The 20,664-nt window shown below is 38.6% G+C and overlaps 1 protein-coding gene across 3 annotated transcripts in view; it reads right to left on the bottom strand.

The window, feature by feature from the left end:
* The window catches only part of LOC148869433 (uncharacterized), a 238,983-nt gene that overhangs the window by 134,912 nt on the left and 83,407 nt on the right, over nt 1–20,664 (bottom strand). For all 3 annotated transcript variants that reach the window (XR_016106808.1, XM_088968179.1, XM_088968178.1), the window contains 2 exons: nt 8,556–8,692; nt 4,200–4,266 (listed from right to left, as the gene is read on the bottom strand). Coding sequence is in view for 2 of the 3 variants with exons in the window: in XM_088968179.1 (XP_088824305.1) it covers nt 4,200–4,266; nt 8,556–8,692 (204 nt within the window). In the remaining variant the exon portion in view is untranslated. The remainder of the gene's footprint in view (nt 1–4,199; nt 4,267–8,555; nt 8,693–20,664) is intronic.

Here is a 20,664-nt window from a genome sequence, read left to right as displayed (position 1 = left end):
CAATAACCGAAGAACTCACCAGCATGGTTTAAAGTATTGATACAATACGCCCCGTATCGGGTGTATCATATCGTATCTTTTGAAGAAGATACGCTCCGAAACACCTGTTATAGGTGTTTCGGAACCCCAACTTTTTTTGATAAAAAAACCTATTTTTATCTTCTCAAAAAACCAAAATTTGAAAAAAAATTAAAAAAAAAGAGTTTTGTGCGTTTCTAAGTACCGATACGATATTGCCATACGCGTATCGTATCGATTCTTTGAAACCTGCTCACCAGATAGGCCGATAGAAAAAAAGGTAGATGAGATGGCAGAGGATACTATTTGTTGAATCTCTTCCTTATTCATGGAAGTAGAGGATTCTCCCTTAGCAATAGAGGTATTAAACACTTGTCCCTTAGATGCTTGATAAGCTCGTGACTAGACCTGTTCATGGGCCGGGTGGCCCGACGGGCCGGCCTGGCCCGGCCCGACCCCCTGACGGGCTTGAACATGCTTATAGGCCCGCGCTTAAATTCGGGCCAAAAAGCACGGCCCGCAATAAATTCGAGTCGGGCTCGGGTTTTGTCAAAATAGCCCGGCCCGACCTAATATTAAACTTAAAATTAGTTATGTGATTATGTCCATTTGAATAAATTTTTTGATTTAAGAATATAAAATTGTGTTTTAAAATATAAAAGAAAGGGAAAAATACCATCTTGTAGGTCCATTGTTCATTTAAATAGAAAAAAAATACTATCTGAATTTTTAATTCTAATTTGAATAGGGAAAATTGTTTTTTTTCCAATTAGGTTGGGCTTCAGGCTCGGGCTCGGGTTTTGGGCTTTTTACCAGGGTCGGGCTCGGGCCCAAGTTATAGGCTCGTTGGTCGGGCCGGGCTCGGGCTCGGGCTTGAGCCTAGTATATTTTCATTAGTGACAAGTGAAAGCCCGGCCCGAGCCCGGCCCGACCCGGCCCATGAACAGGTCTACTCGTGACTGATTCTTCTTCATGGGACCCTTGGGTGAACGAATTGGGTAGTCTAGAATGATATGTTCGTGTTGTTTGCAAAAGGTGCAGACATTCTTCTTTTTGCAATGAGAAGCTATATGTCCATATCCCTTACATTCATAGCATTGAGTTTTAGAAGGGCCTTTTCCACTAGATTTCTTATTCCCTCGTGTAAGAAAAACAATATCAGTCCCTAAATCAAGATGTTTCCCTTCTACGTTTGTAGCAGTTAGGAGTCTAGTTTCTTCCCTCAACAACTTTCCCATCACTGAGTCTAAGTTTGGAAGAGTTCCTCTACTCAAAATATTTGACCTGATTATTTCATACTCAGGTCTCAACTTCATAAGAAATTTGTTCATTTTTTTTATTTTCAAAATGCTTCTGCAAATACTTGATACACTCAACGGGATGAGAAGGTTCAGTATGAACTAGTTTATATTCATCCCAGAGATCAATAAAGCCTACATAGTATTCTTGCATCTTTTTGTCCCCTGGCAATAGGCAAAGATTTCAGATTCAATCTGGTATTGCCGTGACATATTGGACTGATGATAAACCTTTTTCAAAAAGGAATACATCTTATAGTCAGTCCTCAGCCTTCTCGTGGAAACACTAATGCAAGACACAATGGAGCTCAAAATCTAGGAGACTAACTTTCCATTGTCTAGCTTCCATTGTGTATAGGCTTTGCTATCAACCTCATGAGGTTTACATACAGTCCCATTCAAGTAACCTTCAATTCCCTTTTCCTCAACATAGAAATTGAAATGGAACTCCCACATGCTGTAGTTAGTTCCATCAAATTTTACAAGGAGAAAGTCAATCTTTTCAGCCATCATAAATGAGCAAAATCAACCCAGGGAAAAGGATAGCAGCACTGATGTTTGCAATGTTAATCAGTGCACTTAAATCAGCAATGAACTAGGCAGTGAATTACTTCAACCGAACAAAATATTTCTCAAAAAAATAATTAATTTCAAGGCTGAAGCATGGAATGCAGACAATACCAATCCAGAGAAACTTCAGCAAGAAAACTTTACAGAGGAATCAAAATCCTCCAACAAACAACTTAGAACAACACAAAACTAGGGCAGCACCAACTACGGTTCCAAGGACTGATAACCGAGAGAAGAAAATACCCTAGGGCAGCACAAAACTAGGATTCCAAGGACTAATAATAGTTGATTAAGACAATAGTGAGATACACCAACCTGAAATGAGAAGTTTTCCAGAGAAGACCTTATGTCTGTTGAAGTTCCTCAGTCTGAAGCATAAGAAACCAGAAAAAAAAAGGTTCAAAAACTGCTGCTGTTGAAGGAGAAAGAAGCCAGACTGTTGAGATTTCTTAGTCTGCTGCTGTTCAAAATTGAACCATAAGAAGCCAGGCTGCAGCCACCTTGGAGGAACCAGTTCACAATAGAAGAAAGAAGGCTGTTGCCACCCAGGAGAGAAGGTCAGAACTCCCCCAAGACTTTTCAGATCTCACAGATTTTCTGAGTGAGTAAAACAGATCTGGGGACAACCCTAAAACAAGACAGAAACCTCCACAGAGAACTAGGATTAGGTTTGAAGAGCACAACCCCAACACCAGTCAAAACACCCAGAAAACAATACCCCTGATATGGCCAATGAAAAAGAAAAGAAAAACAGAAATTACAGAGCAGCCTGCTCTGATACCATGTCAACAAGCCCAGAGAAGAATACAGAAATCTGGGGTGAACAAAATGGATGCTTCGACCCTACCCCAAGGGTCCTTTATATAGATAATGAAATTAGAGAGTTTACAGAGAGGCCCTTATAGGGCAACAGATATTAGAGGATTTACAGAGAGGCCCTTGTAGCGCTGAAGAGAAAACAAGAGATAAAATACAATAGGAACTACAGTAATATGGTAAATCAAGGAGTTTCTTCACATTCCTGAAGTGATGAGAGTTCTTTGCTCCCTAAAACTTGAACCCGGATAGGCTCATGACTAGGGTTAAAACCATCCAAGAAGGAAAACACTCACTGTTGGTTCACAAGTTTTTTGTATTCTTTTGCATTTGACTCATTCTTCCAATCAATAGTTTGATAATAATCAAGTTCCTTCCACATCAAGGTAAGGAAGAATAGTACAATAACAAATTTTTCTCTCTTTGTTTACAATTGGATGACTCAACTTGTAGTTGATAAATACGAGCGTATGCCTCTGCTCAGAGAAAGTAGCCTTAACTTGACCCCAAATCTCCTTTGTTGTATCAGCCAACATGAAGTTATTCCTCAGGCTAGGGTGAATGGAGGTTACAAGCCAAGACATAATCAAATAATTGTCTTGATCCCAATTATGAAAAGTTGTATCAGCCTCTTTTGGTTGAGGGACATCACTAGACAAATATTCAAGCTTTCCTCTTGAGCCCACATAGAGTTTAACACTTTTTGATCACTCCAAATAATTCAGTCGATCAAGGACAGTAATAAAAACAGGGAAACCCCAGTTTTCAGCTCCTAGATTGACCATATTCTGACCTCCATTGACTTCGGATATGGATGAACCATCAGTTAACATTACCCAAACACAACAAATGTAACAACCACACAAACAACTTGTACAGAAAATAGAAACAACACCAACAAGAGAAGAAACCAAGTATGCTTGTCAGTTAACAGTCCACTTCAAGCAACCAGAATGCAAAGAACTCCTTCCACAAGAGGGAAAAAATAATTTCAAACACCACCAGTCCAGGAAAAGGAAATAAAAACCCTTCAGGGGGTAGACCAAAAAGGAAATGGATTGAAGAAGTAAGAAGTGATTTAAGCACCAATAATTTATCAATGAATATGGAACTTGACAGAATGGAATGGAAAAACAAGATTCATGTAAGAAGCCTCATATGGTAGGGAAAAGGCTTAGATAATGATTGAGAATGACAAATGATTAGATTTTTTAGATGTATATCATCCTCAACATCTCAAACATGATGGGCATACAGAGTACAGTGCACAATTAATAAACCACTTCCAAAGGACATTAAAATGAAGTGCAGGACAAAAGTAACAATACTCTACCATGTATAAATAAGCCCATTGGAGGGACAAACAGGGCACTGAATTGCAGCTTAGGAAGTTTATGAATGGAATGCTATTAGATGATTCAATTAGTCCCAAAAACAAGAAGTTGACAAAAAGAAGATTTCATATAAGACAAAAAGAAACAAAAGGGGTTTATATACCATAATAGGACACTTCGTCATAGCCCAAACCTCCACAGGTGCATCGCGAAGCAAAATAAGAAGATACCTGCAATTAGTTCAAGTCATACTCTAGAACAAAATTAAAGACCATTAAAAAAGATCTCATTGTAACAGCAGAATATTTTCTATACGTAAAAAAAGAAGAAAATAAATAAATATATAAAGAAAGAAAGAAAAGAGAATAAGAAAAGCAAAATGAATCTGTCAAAGTCAATGGTTCAATCAATGGAAGGGCACATTGGATAGTTTCATCGTGAAAGAAAAGCTCATGTACAAGCACGCAAAAGACTAAATAGGATTCTCAATTAATTGCACCAATCTTCTCTTACTCATTCTATGTCATATAAATCACAGGATATAGATCAGAATCGTATAAGAACCCTTACTGATTTGGCATTCCTAGTGTTGACCAAATGTCAATATCGCACATTGAAGCACACAAATCAGTAAATATCACATTATATTGTGCTTCACATTCCAATTTTAAAATTTAAGTTTTCTCTTGGGTTTTATTCTCCTGAATGTGTAAAAGGTATCCAGAATTGCCATAGCCTTTTAGATCTACAGTATCCATCAGAAAGATTTCCCTGCAAATAGATGTAAACCAGTCCTCAAAAATAGGTGTGAACTTGAAAAATTAGAGAGAAAAAGGAGGAAGAAAAGTAAGAGCAGCAGTACAAGAGAAGAAGATGGAGAAAAGAGGAGGAAGAAGAAGAAAGTTTCGAATAATCCTTCCCTCTATTCTCTAATCCTTTTTACTAAAAATTAATGTTAAAATAATTACAAGTATGCCCTTAAGTGGGTGGCCAGCTAGGCAGTAACATAAAGAGATCAAACAAAAAGAAATAATAGGCCCATTAGCTAACAGGAAAATAGAAAAAATATTACAAGAGAAGATACTAGGATCCATTGGGCCCAGTCTCTTTACACAAATTATAGTATTATTTATACAGTTTTATGGTGGGCCTTGGTGCAACGTTTGGGTTGCTCCATTGCAACCTGGGTGACCATGGTTCAAATCTTGGAAACAGACTCTCTGCATGAATGCTGTGCATATCTGTCCCTTCCCAGACCCTACATTGGCAGGGAGTCTTGGCCAGTCCAACCCTTTTACCTAGAATCTTTGATGTAAGGGCCTTCTATAAACTGACTTAAAATACTCCTTCCAGCCACCTCTTTCTCAAATTTCCTTTCCGTCTCTTAAACTACTAACCCAACTTCTCATTTTAGATTAAGAAATGAGGCAAAATAATTTTTATTTAGTTTACCATCTACATGAAAACCCAATAAATAATAATATATATTTATGTTTAACTAAAAAATAAAAAGAATACTCTCCAAAATTAGTATTTTATAAATTTTAATGAAATCAATAATCTATCAAATCCACATTTATGTTAAAAATTGGTTTTTAATCTTGAGAAACTTTTAGAAATAAAAATACTAATAATAGAATTTTTATTTTAATAATTAAAATTTATGAATTTGCATATGATATGTATCATAGAAATTTTAATAGATCCAATATATTTTTAAGTTAAGGATAAATCTTTTTATAAATGATTAACTAATATTTTAATTTACATAAAATAAAAACATATTATTTATAACTTCATTAAAAAATATTGCTTACAAAATATTTGAGAACTTAATATATTAATTTGAGCCTACCAAATCAAGTAATCCACATTTATATCAAAAACTTATTTTTAATTTTAGAAAATTTATAAAAAAATACTAATATTAGAATAATTACTTTATTAATTGAAATTTATAATTTTTCTTATGATATGTAACATAAAAAATTTAATATATGTGATATATTTTTATGTCAAGATTATATATTTTTATAAATGATTAAATAATGTTTTAATTTATACTAGATAACAACATATGTATAATTTACTAAAATAAAGATATTGCTTACAAAATATGTGAGAGTTTAATGTTTGTTTTTTGGTAATACTAAAAGTAAAATAATATAATAGCAAATGATTCATTTAGTAATTAAAATTTAATACTTGCATATAATTTGTGTCTTGGGACTTAAATAAAAATAATAACATAATAATGCATTCATGCGTGTAGTAATTTGTAAAAATCAATACAATGTGTCATGAACTTTTAATTCATGCATTATCGATAAAATTATATGATATTTATGTATTCCACTATATTAATTGTAGTGTATTTCTTCATATGTACCATTTAAATATGCATTTCTTATCTACTTATACTTTATTTGTGGTTATTTCAACCTTAAATTTAGTGTTTTCAATGTATTTGTGGGGATGAATTCCCTAATGTATCCGAACATATCTATATATTTCCATCGTATCCATGCATTTCGAAAGCATATCTGTATTCATATCCGAGCTTACTAATATGGTACTTGATACCAATACTTTGGTCCTTGCTTTCCACTAACACACATTTGTTTCCCTTAACTCCACGTGTGTTTGGGGCATTTGCTTTGTTCATCTATTTCCTAATCAGTGAGATAAGCTTGAACAGAAGGTAGTTAAGTATATATTTTTGAGAAACTCTGAAACCCAAAAGTGATATAATCATTACAGTCCATCTCTCCATTGTCATTTTGTTAGTGCAGATGTGACCTTTCATGAGTCTATTCCTTATTATTCTTATTGGTTTTGTGTCAGATTTTTGATGCACCATGCTCCTATGTTTGATTGACCCCCCTCTCCATCATGGTTGTCCATATATCCACCAGGTTTATCTGAGAAGGCCTCCTACTCAAGGTATGCCATCAGTTTCTATTGCTGCCCGAGGGTCCTCTACTTACTGCCTCCAGCATGATCGAGCCACCTCTCTGTCTACCATTCCTATCCCTAAGTTTGTGTAGGAAGCCTTATCTGATCTTGGGTGGAGGATAGCTATGGAGAAAGAGATGTTGGTACTTCATCAAAATGAGACTTGGGATTTGGTTCCGCTACCTCCTAGTAAAAAGTGTTTGGTTGTAGGTGGGTGTATCAATAAAGTTTCAGCCTGATGGACTAGTAGAAAGGTTTAAAGCCAGATTTTTTCTAAAGGTTTTACACAAACCTATGGTAGTGACTTTGAGGAGACTTTCTCCTTCATAGCCAAGATCACATTTGTTCATGTAATTATCTCCCTAGCTGCTATTCATCATTGGACCTTACATCAATTAGATATTAAAAATGCATTTAGTATAAATCAACAAGAAAAAAAAATTGCAAAGAGAAGAGAAATAAAGAGAGAATTTGTGAGAGAAGAGAAAAAGATAAAGAAGGAAGAAAAGGAAGACAAGTCAATGATGCTGGCTGCCCTCTCCCGTAATCTTATACTTAAGAAAAGAATGAGTGCAATGACACATAGACACTTGATAGGGCAGTTGTTACAAACAACTTAAGAAAAGAAAAAAATAAACTAATATTTAAACAACTCCTAGCTAAAGAACCGTGGTCCCAACATACTAACTAAACAATATAAATAAACTAAAGGCAGTAGGGATATTTTGTTTTCTTGTAGCAGATTTTTTAACAAGGATATTTTGTTTTCTTGTTAATGGCTAGCTAAGAGGAAACTTCACATTTTGACTAGGATACTTTGGTTGTATATGGCTAAAGGCAGTATATTCTATATTTGTTTAATATACTGCAATACTTTACCTTTCTTCAAAAAATTTAATAGTAACAGATAGAAAGACAATTATGCATGTCCAAGTCTTCAAGGTCTACATCTCAGAAGAGCACAGGTGCAAGTCTCCACGTTATAGTTACACACACAAAGACCAGGTTACACAGACAACATGTTTTAGGGATTTAAAACCATAAATAGGTAGGAGATAACACATCCATATCTGAACAATCAAATGAGTTAAATTATGTATTATGCCTAGAACCCAATGAACATATGGAGACAAAGTAATAGAATTCCTACTTTTCTGTAATAAATAAGGCATTAGAGAAACAAACAATAAGTAGGATATAACAGGCACAAACAATGAATCGAATAAGAGTTAGACTAATTATTACACATGGCACGAAACCAGTAAGTCATCTAATGTACTAGATAAACAATTAAGTAATTAATTTGGTCAAAACAACAATTCCATGCAAAACAAAAAAAAAACAAATATATCCTTCTAGTTGATTACAGTTTTTATGCTGCCAAGTCGTCAACAGTTACATTAGTTCCATCTTCATGAAAACAAACTACACAAAGATGGATTTCATGTTACACCAAAAGAAGAATCTAGAGTGCAGGTTTAATAAAAGGTTGTAGACCATGTTAGTTACAGGTGCATCTGATAAATAGATTACATGAATACCATGGTTATGATCCGGAAACAACCTTCCAGATGAAGATGCCCTTAAAGCTCTTATAGGAGCACGTTCTGGCTTTTGTAGGACACGAAATGTTCGATTAAGACCACTTCTAAGACAGGTCACAACAAGTCTATTAGTATAGCCTCCAGCTTTTTCACTCACCTGAATTAGTCAAAGCATTTGACAAAGTAAATAACAAGATTAAAGAAATGTCTTTGACTAAAGTACCAGCTCAACCTAGAGAAAATAAATATATATAAAAATTGAAATAGCATATGCATGAAAAGAAGAATCAGTGTTTAGGTAAATAGGAAATGGTAGTTAACCTTATAAGAAAATTGTAAGTAAAGAGGAAGTCAAATTAGTGGCAATGCTTCTGTGGCTGTCTTTTTAGATGCACTTACCTATGCAGTCTTAACTAATGGGAAAAAAGAACACATGCTCAGATAATGAGGAAAAAAACGTTAATGTATTATATCAATAAGAAACCTGATCAGTTATGTGTTATTCCTTCGACTTGATTTTGACATTTAACTAAGAATCATGGGAACTACCAAATCCCAGCCCTTGATTTTTCTTGTTTCCTTTATAAAGGGAAAAGTCACCATTTGTATAATACAGTGATTGGGAACAAGAAGATGCACAGATTACGACTTGGTTATGGAACGGCATGGAACCCAAGATTAGTGTGAACTTTATGTTCTTAGACACAGTAAAGGAAATTTAGGATCATGCAAAGAAACTTTACTCAGGGCAAGACAATACCACTAGGGTAATACCAACTCTATCAAGAGTACTTTAATCTACAACAAGGTAATTAGAATCTTGAGGAGTACTATGCTCGTCTGAGGAATCTTAGGAATGAGCTGAATGTGCATCACCCTCTTACATCAAATGTCAAAGTTCAGCAACAGCAGAGAGAACAGCTTGATGTTACCAGATTTTTGGTGGGATTGAAATTTAAATATGAACCGGTGAGAGCCCAAATTCTGGGTGGGTCTTTCCTCCCCTCTCTTGAAGAGGTATTTGCCCATTTCCGGAGGACTTCCATTGGACATCTGGAAAACCCTACCACATCAGACAGGTCTGCTTTCGCAGTGACAGGGGGGGAGGTCGTGGTGGTAGAGGTGTTGCTCATCAGAGTCAGCCAGGCCGTGGTAGTAGAGGTGGACACATGTATAGTCGTGGTGGTGGGAGTGTTGGAGGTCAAGATTTAGGGGGAGCTCGTGGTAGAGGATGTAATAATGGTCCAAGGAGGTGTACACATTGTGGTATGGATGAACACACTATTAATTTTTGCGTCCACCTTCATCTTGGGCAAATCATGCAGTGACTAGTGGTGGTATAGAACAAGGGAATCAACAGAACATTCAGACACCTACATCTATAGATGCCTCTGGACAAGAGATTATGAGTATTTCACGTATTGAATATGAGTGGTTAATCCAGTCAATTTCTCAGTCGAGTACAACTACACTTGCCCACTTAGGTATAGCTTGTCTTGCATCCAAACCCACCCATTGGATCATTGATTTTGGAGCTTCCTATCATATGACTGGGACTCCAGGTGTGTTCTCTTCACTTTCTTCATCTTCTACTCCCCATACTGTCACCCTTGCTAATCGTTCCACTCCCCCCATAAGTGGTATTGGTGATGTTAACACTGGTTCACTATCTTTGTCTTCAGTTCTATATGTTCCCAAATTTCCTTTTAACCTTATGTTTGTTAGTAAATTAACCAAGTCTCTTAATTGCTTTATCACTTTTTATCCTTCATCTTGTGTATTTCAGGATCTCAGGACGGGGATGAAAATTGGTGGAGGGCATGAAACCGGTGGACTGTATTACCTTGATGGTGGTGGTGGTGGTGATGGTTCATCAACTACTCTTCAGTCATCCATTTCCAGTGATGGTGGTTCATCTCTCTCTCCTCTCCAGTGGCATTGTAGACTTGGTCATCTATCTCTTAAAGCTCTGAAGCAATTTGTTCCATCATTGAATCGTCTTTCTACATTACATTGTGAGTCGTGTCAGTATGGGAAACATCATCGGGTTTCCTTTAGTCCTAGAGTTGAGAGTCATTTGTCGAGTCCTTTTTCTTTGGTCCATTCGTACATTTGGGGTCCAAATAAAATAGTGTCACACAATGGATACAAATACTTTGTTATTTTTGTTGATGATTATTCAAGGATGACATGGCTTTATCTTATGAAATAAAAAATGAATTATTTTCTATTTTCCAAAAGTTTCATGCTGAAATCTGCACTCAATTTGGTATCCATCTTAAAATTCTACGTTCAGATAAAGGCCGAGAATATTTTTATACACTATTTCAGCAATATTTAGAACAACACGATATTATTCATCAAACCTCTTGCTCTTACACCCCTCAACAAAACGGGGTAGCTGAGAGGAAAAACCTCCATCTCTTAGAAACCACTCGGTCCCTGTTGCACTAAATGAATGTTCCCAAACAGTTCTAGAGTGATGTTGTGCTTACATCCTGCTTTCTTATTAACCGAATGCCTATGTCCATCCTTGATGGTTAGTCTCCTTTTCCTACATTGTCCCCTTTTCCTCTTACCCCTCGGGTTTTCAGATGTGTTTGCTTTGTTCATAACCTTGGCCCTGGACTAGACAAGTTGGATGCACAATCTACAAATTGTCTTTCTTGGCTATTCTAGGACCCAGAAAGGGTACAAATGTTATAGTCCTAGTTCTTGACGTTGTTTTGTGTGTCTCGATGTAACCTTCTTTGAGTCGGTTCCTTTCTTTTCTGGGTCAGATGTCTCTTCTCCTTCTGCTTCCATCTCCTATTCCGGACCCCATTCCTCTTGTTCCAGCTGCGACTAAGTCTTCACCTCCGATGCCACTTCCTCTTGCACAACCACCTATCCATCAAGTGTATACACATTGACATGCACCAGCCCCTCCAGCTTCTTCACCGTTGATGGGTCCAGCAACAGTTTCCGCAGCACCCTCACACCCAGTGTTTGATCTTGACCATCTCATTGCCCTACGGAAAGGTAAACGCAATTGTACCCTTCATCCTATCTCCAATTATGTTTTTGTTTCTCACCTCTCTCCTTCCCATTGATGGTTCATTTCATGGTTATCTTCTAGCTCTGTTCCTAAGGATGTTCAGGAAGCCCTTATCACTCCAGGGTGGCATCAGGCAATGGAAGACAAACTCTCTGCTCTAGCTCATAATCATACGTAGGATCTCACCACTCTTCCCCCTGGTAAGCATGCTGTAGGATGTAAGCGGGTTTACAAAATCAAGTATTTTCCCGATGGTAGTGTTGAGAGATTGAAAGCTCGGTTGGTTGCCAAGGGTTATTCACAGTTATATGGTATTGACTACACAAAGACCTTCTCTCCTATTGCCAAGATTGTTTTGTTTGTGTTTTGATCTCCCTTGCTGCTATGTATGATTGGTTGTTGTTTCATCTTGATATCAAGAATGTTTCTTGCATGGTAATCTTCTTGAAGAGGTATATATGGAGCAACCACCCGGGTTTGTTGCCCAGGGGGAGGATGGTAAAGTGTGTAAGCTCAAGAAAGCTATTTATAGACTTAAACAGTCTCCTCGTGCATGGTTTGGAAGGTTCAGTGAAGTACTGAAAAAGTTTGGCATGAAGCAGTGTCAAGTTGACCATTCTGTATTTAGTTATGGTTCTTGTGCTGGGAAAATTTTGTTGATGGTATATGTGGATGTTATTGTTATTACTGGCAGTAACAGGTTCGAGATTGATAGGTTGATGATCTTTTTGCATGATCACTTTTAGACAAAGGATCTTGGCAAACTAAAATATTTCTTAGGAATAGAGGTTGCAAGGTCCAAACATGGTATTAATTTGTGTCAGAGGAAGTATGTCCTTGATCTACTGGAGGAGACAGGCTTGTTGGGTGCCAAACCAACTGAAACACCTATGGAATTGAATGTTAAGTTGAGTAGTAATACAGGTGAGGAGTTTGAAGATCCAGGAAGGTATAGAAGGTTAGTGGGTAAGCTAAACTACCTAACTATCACTCGACCAGATATTTCATTTGCAGTTGATGTGGTGAGTCAGTTTATGTAGAATCCTCGGATCCCTCATTAGGATGCAGTTCTAAGGATTGTAAGGTACTTGAAAGGTGCTCCGGGTTGTGGTTTGCTATACAAGAGTGGAGGAAAACTTGAGATAGAAGGGTACACCGATGCTGATTGGGATGGTTCTATATCTGGTAGGAGGTCGACTGCAGGTTGTCGTACCTTTCTTGGGGCTGTTAGAATGCTAGAGTGTGTTCGGCTGATAGGGTCTCCTATTAGCCCATTCTTATGTTAATTTTATCTTGTAATTGGGCCTTTGCTAATGGGCCTAATCCTGTTTATGTTTTAAGTATTCTGGTTGTCCCATTACTAATCAGGGGTATACCAGTAATTTTATTGTACTTTGTACTTCACTTATATTTAAATAAAGGCCTGGTCAACTGCTAACACAGTTCGACATCCTCTGCATCTAAGAAGTTCATCCTCTTCTTTACTACTTCGAGTTCAGCTTCTCAGTTTACATGGTATCAGAGCATTAGCTCCTTCCTAGTTTCAACCGGTGCACTATCTTCTCTTGCTGCCTTCCTTCATCTTCTCCTTTCTTTCTGGGTTGCTGCAGTGAAGACCTAGGAGTGTAAGGGAACTCAGCAAGTTCAAACCTAGGGTTTCTCTTGGTTGTAGGACTCAAGGGAAGTAAGACCCAGAAGTAGATGTCCTACTAGTTTTTTTTAGTAAGTAGTAGCTATTTGGCTACTAAGAGAGGTCTGTACAAGACAGACCTAGTTGAGGATTGATTCCAGCAGTCCTAGCACTAGCCAAAAGGGGGAGGGCTTCCTCTACAGTTACAACTTTGGTGCTCCAGCCAGATTTGTGCAGAACAGTGGTAAATGCATAGCCTCCTCTACAGTTGCAGCTTCGGTGTATCAGCAAGACCTTTACAGAACTGTGGCGACTTCAGTTACATATCATTTCCAGGTCGGTTATCAGCCCTTCTTCTGGTATCAGCACTACTTCTGCTCTGTGAACTGGTTCTGTAATTCATTTGCTACTGTACCCGAACTGGTTTAGTCTTAAGTGAAACCTATCCAGTGTGCTACCAGCACTGTGAACCCTGTGACCACTTCGGCCAGCCCTAACCAGAACCACCTACAGCACTGTGAACAAACTCTTTGACCGAAGTTAGGATGTCATCACTTTCTGGTGAAGTTTCTTCTAGAGATAACAGATCTGTTACAAGGTCCTCAAACCTGGAGAACCCTAATCTGCATAGCTTGAAGATTACAAGTGTGCTATTGGATGAGTATAACTTTAGGGAATGGTCAGTCTCAGCAAGACTGTTCATTACCTCTCGTGACCTCATAGGATATTTGGATGGAGACAAAAAGGAACCAGAAATCAGCAGCCCTGAATACACTGTGTGGTGCAAGGAAAATGCCATATTCATGTATTGGTTGCTGGCCTCCATGACTCCTCGGGTGGCCAGAACTGTTCATCACTTCCCTACAGCCGCAAAAATCTGGGAGAAAGTATCTAAGACATATGGCCAAAAGAAGAACAATGCCAGAATCTACTGGCTGAACCAAGACATTGCAGCCCTAAGGCAATGAGACATGTATGTGGCAACATACTTTGCAACACTGGAAGGCCTCTGGGAAGAGCTTGACCATCACTTGATATTGGATTGGGAAAATGCAAAGGATAAGGAGAGGCATGACAAGCAGATTGAGGAGGGCAGAGCCTTCAAGTTCCTGACAGGCTTAGACCCTATAAATGAAGATGTAAGGTCACAAATTCTAGGGAGAGACGAATTATTTGAAATTCATCATGTTTACTATCTGGTGAGGAATGAAGAAGTAAGGAGAAAGGAGATGCAAGTTGATTCCTAGACACAAGCAACAAAACTATCTGGAGAACATTCAGCTTTAGTCTCCACTAAGGGAAACAGATTTTCAGACAAGAAGACCCTCATGTGTACCCATTGTGGTGGTGAGAAACACACAAAGGAGAAATGTTGGGTATTATACCCTCATCTGAAGCCAGCTGCTCTGAGAAAGGACAAAAGGCAACATAAGGGTCATACGGCAAGTGGGAATCTTGCCACCAACAGCAGTAGTGACATCTCACAGAGTACTCAGCCAGTGTCTTCCTCCACCACAAAGCAGGTTACTGGTTCTACCGGACCAAGTACCTTGTGCTTTACAGCTAGTGAGGTAGAGGTTCTCAGTCGGGCATTTGCCCGTCTGAAGAACAATCCTTTAGCTTCCACCTCTCTTGTCAAATCAGGTACAGCCTCTGCATTTAGTGCAAATAGTTCCATTAATTATAGCTCTTGGGTGATTGACTCAAGGGCCACTGACCATATGACACACATGTCCTCATTATTCTCCTCATATCATTTGTTGTCTGGCCAGGATAAGATGAGAGTAGCTGATGGGTCACTCTCCACCATCTCGGGAAAGGGAGTGGTTGACCTAAGCAAGGATCTCTCTCTTAAATCAGTCTTACATGTTCCTAATCTTACATCAAATCAGTTGTATGCTTCAAAGCTTACAAGAAACTTGAATTGCAGTATAATTTTTTTTTCCTCTCACTGTGTCTTCCAGGACAGATTGACGAGGAGAACGATTGGGAGTGGTCGTGAGTATGAGGGCCTCTACTATTTTGATGCGGATGTCAACTCAGCACTGCAAGATTCTGCTATTACTAGTCCAGAAAGTGTGGAGTCAAGAGCTAGGCTGCACTTGTGGCATGCTAGGCTAGGTCACTTGTCCTTTTCTTCTTTAGCTATGTTGTTTCCCGATTTATGTAAGGGAATTCCGAGTCAAAGTTTAGTTTGTGATGTGTGTCAAATGTCAAAACAGTGCAGATCAATGTATCCAATTTCTAGTAATGAAATACAAGCCTCTTTTGATTTGGTCCATTCTGATGTTTGGGGTCCTTCACCCATTGTTTCCATTGATGGCTTCCGGTATTTTATCAGTTTTATTGACCATTATTCTCGGTGCACTTGGATTTATCTGTTAAAAGGACGTGAAGAAGTTCCACGGATAACTATGATGTTTTGCAAGATGATTGAAACACAATTCGGGAAGAAGATTAAACAATTTCGTTCAGACAATGCAACTGAATACTTTGAAAGGTCCTTGAACTCATTCATGGAAGACGAAGGCATGTTACATCAATCATCATGTGTTTACACCCCTCAGCAAAATGGAGTTGCTGAGCGCAAGAACAGGCACCTAATGGAAACAACTCGAGCTTTACTTTTCCAGCACAATGTGCCCAAGCAATATTGGTCTCAAGCTGTCCTCACTGCATCATACCTGATAAATCGGATGCCATCTAAGGTACTGGGTATGAAGACCCCCTTCTCTGTGTTATGTCCCATTCTTCCAGATTTTCCTCTTCCCCCACGGGTTTTTGGATGTACATGCTTCATACATGTGAAGGATCCAAAGAAAACCAAGCTGGATCCTGAGGCTACAAAGGGAATATTTTTGGAGTACTCTCCTACAGAAAAGGGGTATAAGTGTTATGATCCTGTCTCCAAGAAAAAATATGTCACCAGAGATGTAGTTTTTTTTCAGTCTCAACCATATTTCCACTCTTCCTAGAATCCTCTTCAGGGGGAGACTAGTGGAATGGAAGAGGATTCTCAGCCTCCCTTCTTTTTTGTACCACTTTCATCACCTTACACTCCCCCTTCATCACCTAGCTGTAACATTCTGGGTCAACCTAGTGAGACTCCAGCTTCAGCTGATGCTTCTGATGACTCCAACGGGCAAGAGAAAGAGATACTCACATACAGTAGAAGGAAGAAGGGCCCTCAGCCTCATGATTGCAACCAGTTGGACTCAGATCAATCTGTCTCTGCAATCCAAGGTATTTCTGACTCTCTCAATTCAGATTTGGATCTTCCTATTGCTCTCCGTAAGCCTATTCGTTCTTGTACCACTTGGCATTCCATAGCTGATTATGTCTCTTACTCACATTTATCACCTACCTATCATTCCTTTGTGTCTGCTCTTTCCTCTGTATGTGTCCCTTCCAGATATTCAGAGGCGGTATCTAATCCAAGATGGAAAGAAGCCATGAATGAAGAAATGAAAGCCCTAATGAAAGCAAGAACGTGGGAATTGGTGGACCTACCAGAAGGGAAAGGCATTGTTGGGTGCAAGTGGGTATTCATAGTAAAGCACAGGGAAGACGGGTCAATTGAAAGATACAAGACCAGACTTGTGGCAAAGGGATTTACACAAAAGGAAGGAATTGACTACAAAGAAACCTTTGCCCTAGTAGCAAAACTCAACACAATCAGGGTTCTACTGTCATTAGCTGCAAAATTCTCTTGGGAGCTCCATCAGCTGGATGTGAAGAATGCTTTCCTAAATGGTGATCTACATGAAGAGGTATTCATGGAACCCCCACCTGGATATAATGTTGGAAAGAAGGTGTGTAAATTAAGGAAAGCTTTGTATGGCTTGAAGCAATCTCCCCGGGCATGGTTTGAGAGACTTTGTACAGCCATGAAAAAAGTGGGGTACACTCAGAGCAGTGCGGATCATACATTGTTTACAAGGAGGCAAGATGGAAAACTTACAGCTCTCATTGTTTATGTGGATGATATGGTGATTACTAGAAATGATGTGAAAGAGATGAAGAGGCTGAAGGAGTTCTTAGCTTCAGAATTTGAGATCAAGGACCTGGGAAATCTGAGATATTTTCTCGGGATTGAAGTTGCTAGATCAAGAGAAGGAATCTACATATGTCAACGAAAATATGTGCTAGATCTCCTAGAAGAAATAGGCATGATGGAGTGCAGGCCAGCAAACACACCAATAGAACCGAACCATGGATTACAAGAATCAATGGGTGAGGAATACTGTGATAAGGAAAGGTACCAAAAATTGGTAGAAAAACTGATATACGTATCCCTCACTAGGCCAGACATTGCCTATGCAGTGCATGTTGTCAGTCAATTCATGCACTCACCAAAGACTCCTCATATGAGAGCAGTGGAAAGAATTCTCAGATACTTGAAAACTTGCCCAGGGAAAGGAATTCTATTCAAGAAGAACAATAGACTTGAAGTTGAAGCCTACACTGATGCTGATTGGGCTGGGTTTGTTGGAGACAGAAAATCAACCTTAGGTTACTGTACATTCTTGGGAGGAAACCTAGTTACATGGCGCAGTAAGAACCAGAATGTTGTGGCTAGATCAAGTGCAGAAGCTGAATAACGAGCTATGGCACAAGGGGTGGCTGAACTCTTATGGATCGGAACTCTCCTTAATGAGCTTGGTATCAAGACTGAAGGTCCTCTCAAGTTGTATTGTGATAATAAAGTAGCTATCAACATTGCCAACAATCCTGTGCAACATGACAGGACAAAACATATTGAAATTGATAGACACTTTGTCAGAGAGAGAATTGTTTCAGGGGAACTCTATGTGCCTTATACTCCATCAGAAATGCAGATTGCAGATGTATTAACAAAAGGGCTGGCAACTACAAAGTTCAAGGACATACTTGGCAAGCTGAACATGATTGATATCCATGTTTAGCTTGAGGGGGAGTGTTAGAATGCTAGAGTGTGTTCGGCTGATAGGGTCTCCTATTAGCCCATTCTTATGTTAATTTTATCTTGTAATTGGGCCTTTGCTAATGGGCCTAATCCTGTTTATGTTTTAAGTATTCTGGTTGTCCCATTACTAATCAGGGGTATAGCAGTAATTTTATTGTACTTTGTACTTCACTTAAATTTAAAAAAAGGCCTGGTCGACTGCTAACACAGTTCGACATTCTCTGCATCTAAGAAGTTCATCCTCTTCTTTACTACTTCGAATTCAGCTTCTCAGTTTACAGGGGGTAACTTGGTGACATGGAAGAGTAAGAAACAAACAGTGGTGGCAAGAAGCAATGCAGAAGCTGAATACAGAGCCATGACACATACAGCCTGTGAACTGGTGTGGTTGAAGAACCTTCTATAGGAGATGGGGTGCTCAATTGGAACATTGATGAAGCTTTATTGTGACAACCAAGCTGCTGTCCACATTTCCTCCAATCCAGTCTTTCATGAGAGAACAAAACATATAGAAGTTGATTGTCACTTTGTGAGAGAGAAGGTTCTTAGTGGAGTAATAAGTACAGTCTATGTTAACACAGAAAGCCAATGGGCAGATCTATTCACCAAAGGGTTGAGTCGGGCAAGAGTGGATTACATATGTAACAAGTTGGGTCTATATGATATATACACTCCAGCTTGAGGGGGAGTGTTATTGTCGACTAAATAAGGGTAGAATGGTCATTTGTATGTAAATTAGAAAGGCTAATACACCCTGGTCGAATGAAGAGAAATGTTTTTCTCTCTTTAGTTCGAACCAGGTTTTCTCCCCTCATTCTTCCTCTTTCTTTCCTCTCTTTTCTCTTCTTCCTTCTTTTTCTTTTTCTTCCTTGATTAATCTGAAGGGTACAGGTTTACAGATCTGAACTTTATCAGGTGACATCCTCTTCAACCTCTCTTGTTGTTATGCATTGGGGGCACTATTGCAGTTTTATTCTTTTTCACTTGTTTGAACTCCCACCCTAATATAAATAATAAAATGGGTCCTGCCAACCCAAGTCTTCTGGCTCTCTAAACTCTCTCTTTTCTCCTTTCTTCCTCTCTATTTTTTATTATTTCTTGGTGGATAATATGGTATCTGAGCATCCTTCTGGGTGGTATAAGACCTCAGGTTGATTTAGAAGTGAAAAATAACCTGCTGAAAAGTACAACAAAAGGGGGAGATAGTGGAAAGAGTGGAGGGATAGAAGCAAGAGTTGAAAATAAGGAAAAAGAGAATAGAGCGAAAGAAGGAGAAGAGAGAATAGTGATCTCCAGACCTTGTTGATCTCTTTTAGTTATCTTTCAAAAAATTCTGCAGATCACGATAATACCCCTGATTGGGGCAGTTATTCATTAACAGTAAAGGAATAGGCTAACAGGGTCATTAAAGCAAGGCTCATTAATACTATCCACTAGAACTCAGCCCATCTTTTCCACACTCTCCCTCAAGTTGATCATAGATGTCAATCATTCCCAGCTTGCTTATATTTCTGGTATTGATAATGTAACTCTGCATTCAGATTTGACTTTACCTTCTGTGTTATATGTTCCTAAATTTCCATTTAGTCTTATGTCAGTTAGCAAGTTGACAAAAACCTTAAGTTGCTCTGTCTCATTCTTTGTTATTTCTTGTGTTAGCTATTGGGTCTTTTGTCTAAGGGGTAATGGTGTAATTACAACGTTAATATAATTAAAGACATTGGGTCTGCAGTTAGAGGTCAACAGTTCTCTTCAATCTCTACTAGCTTTCAGCCCTGTTTTCCAACTTCTTCTCTTCTTCTCTTCTACCCTAATCCAAATCATACCTGGATCAGTGTTAGGTTATTTTTATAGAAAAAACAGAAGTACATGAGAGGATGTACTGAAGCCAAGAATGACTTGGCAGGATTACAAAGGCAAACAACTCTCACTAAACAAGAAATCTCTAGAGACCCCTGATTTTGCTAGGGCATCAGCAACAGAATTTTGCTCCCTAGGAATACATACAACTTCAGAAAATAGATCCATATTTTATTAGAGAATGAGCAATGTATTAGCAAAGTGCTCCACAGTATCACCTACACACCCACAAAGCTGACAAGTGTCCACTTCTATCTCTCTTGACAGTAGGGGATTAAAGGTGAGTATCTTGCCTTCAATAGCAGTCCAAACAAATAAAATCACCTTGGATGGAACCCCAGATTTCCAAATCTACTTACAACTAACCACTGGACCTACAGAGCCAATCAACTCCCTATATAATGACTGGAGACGAGGGAATTGCTGACCGTGAACAAATTCATAATACTCCTTGATAGTTGCACCATTGCATGCTTGTTTGCAGCAATTTCAAAAATGCTAGGATGAGAATTGCACAAGGGGTTAGATCCACACCAAAACATCCTCCCAAAATTGAATGCGTTCACCATTGCCCATTTAAATGAGATGATGTTATGTATGAGTCCTGCTTCATAATTCCCTTCTACAAGTTGAGCCTAAACACAAGCCATAAAGAAT

This window comes from Nelumbo lutea, chromosome 2, assembly GCF_056320005.1.
Source record: "Nelumbo lutea isolate HS-2025 chromosome 2, American lotus-T2T, whole genome shotgun sequence".
NCBI classification, from domain to species: domain Eukaryota; kingdom Viridiplantae; phylum Streptophyta; class Magnoliopsida; order Proteales; family Nelumbonaceae; genus Nelumbo; species Nelumbo lutea.
This window is presented reverse-complemented; position numbering and strand designations above follow the sequence as displayed.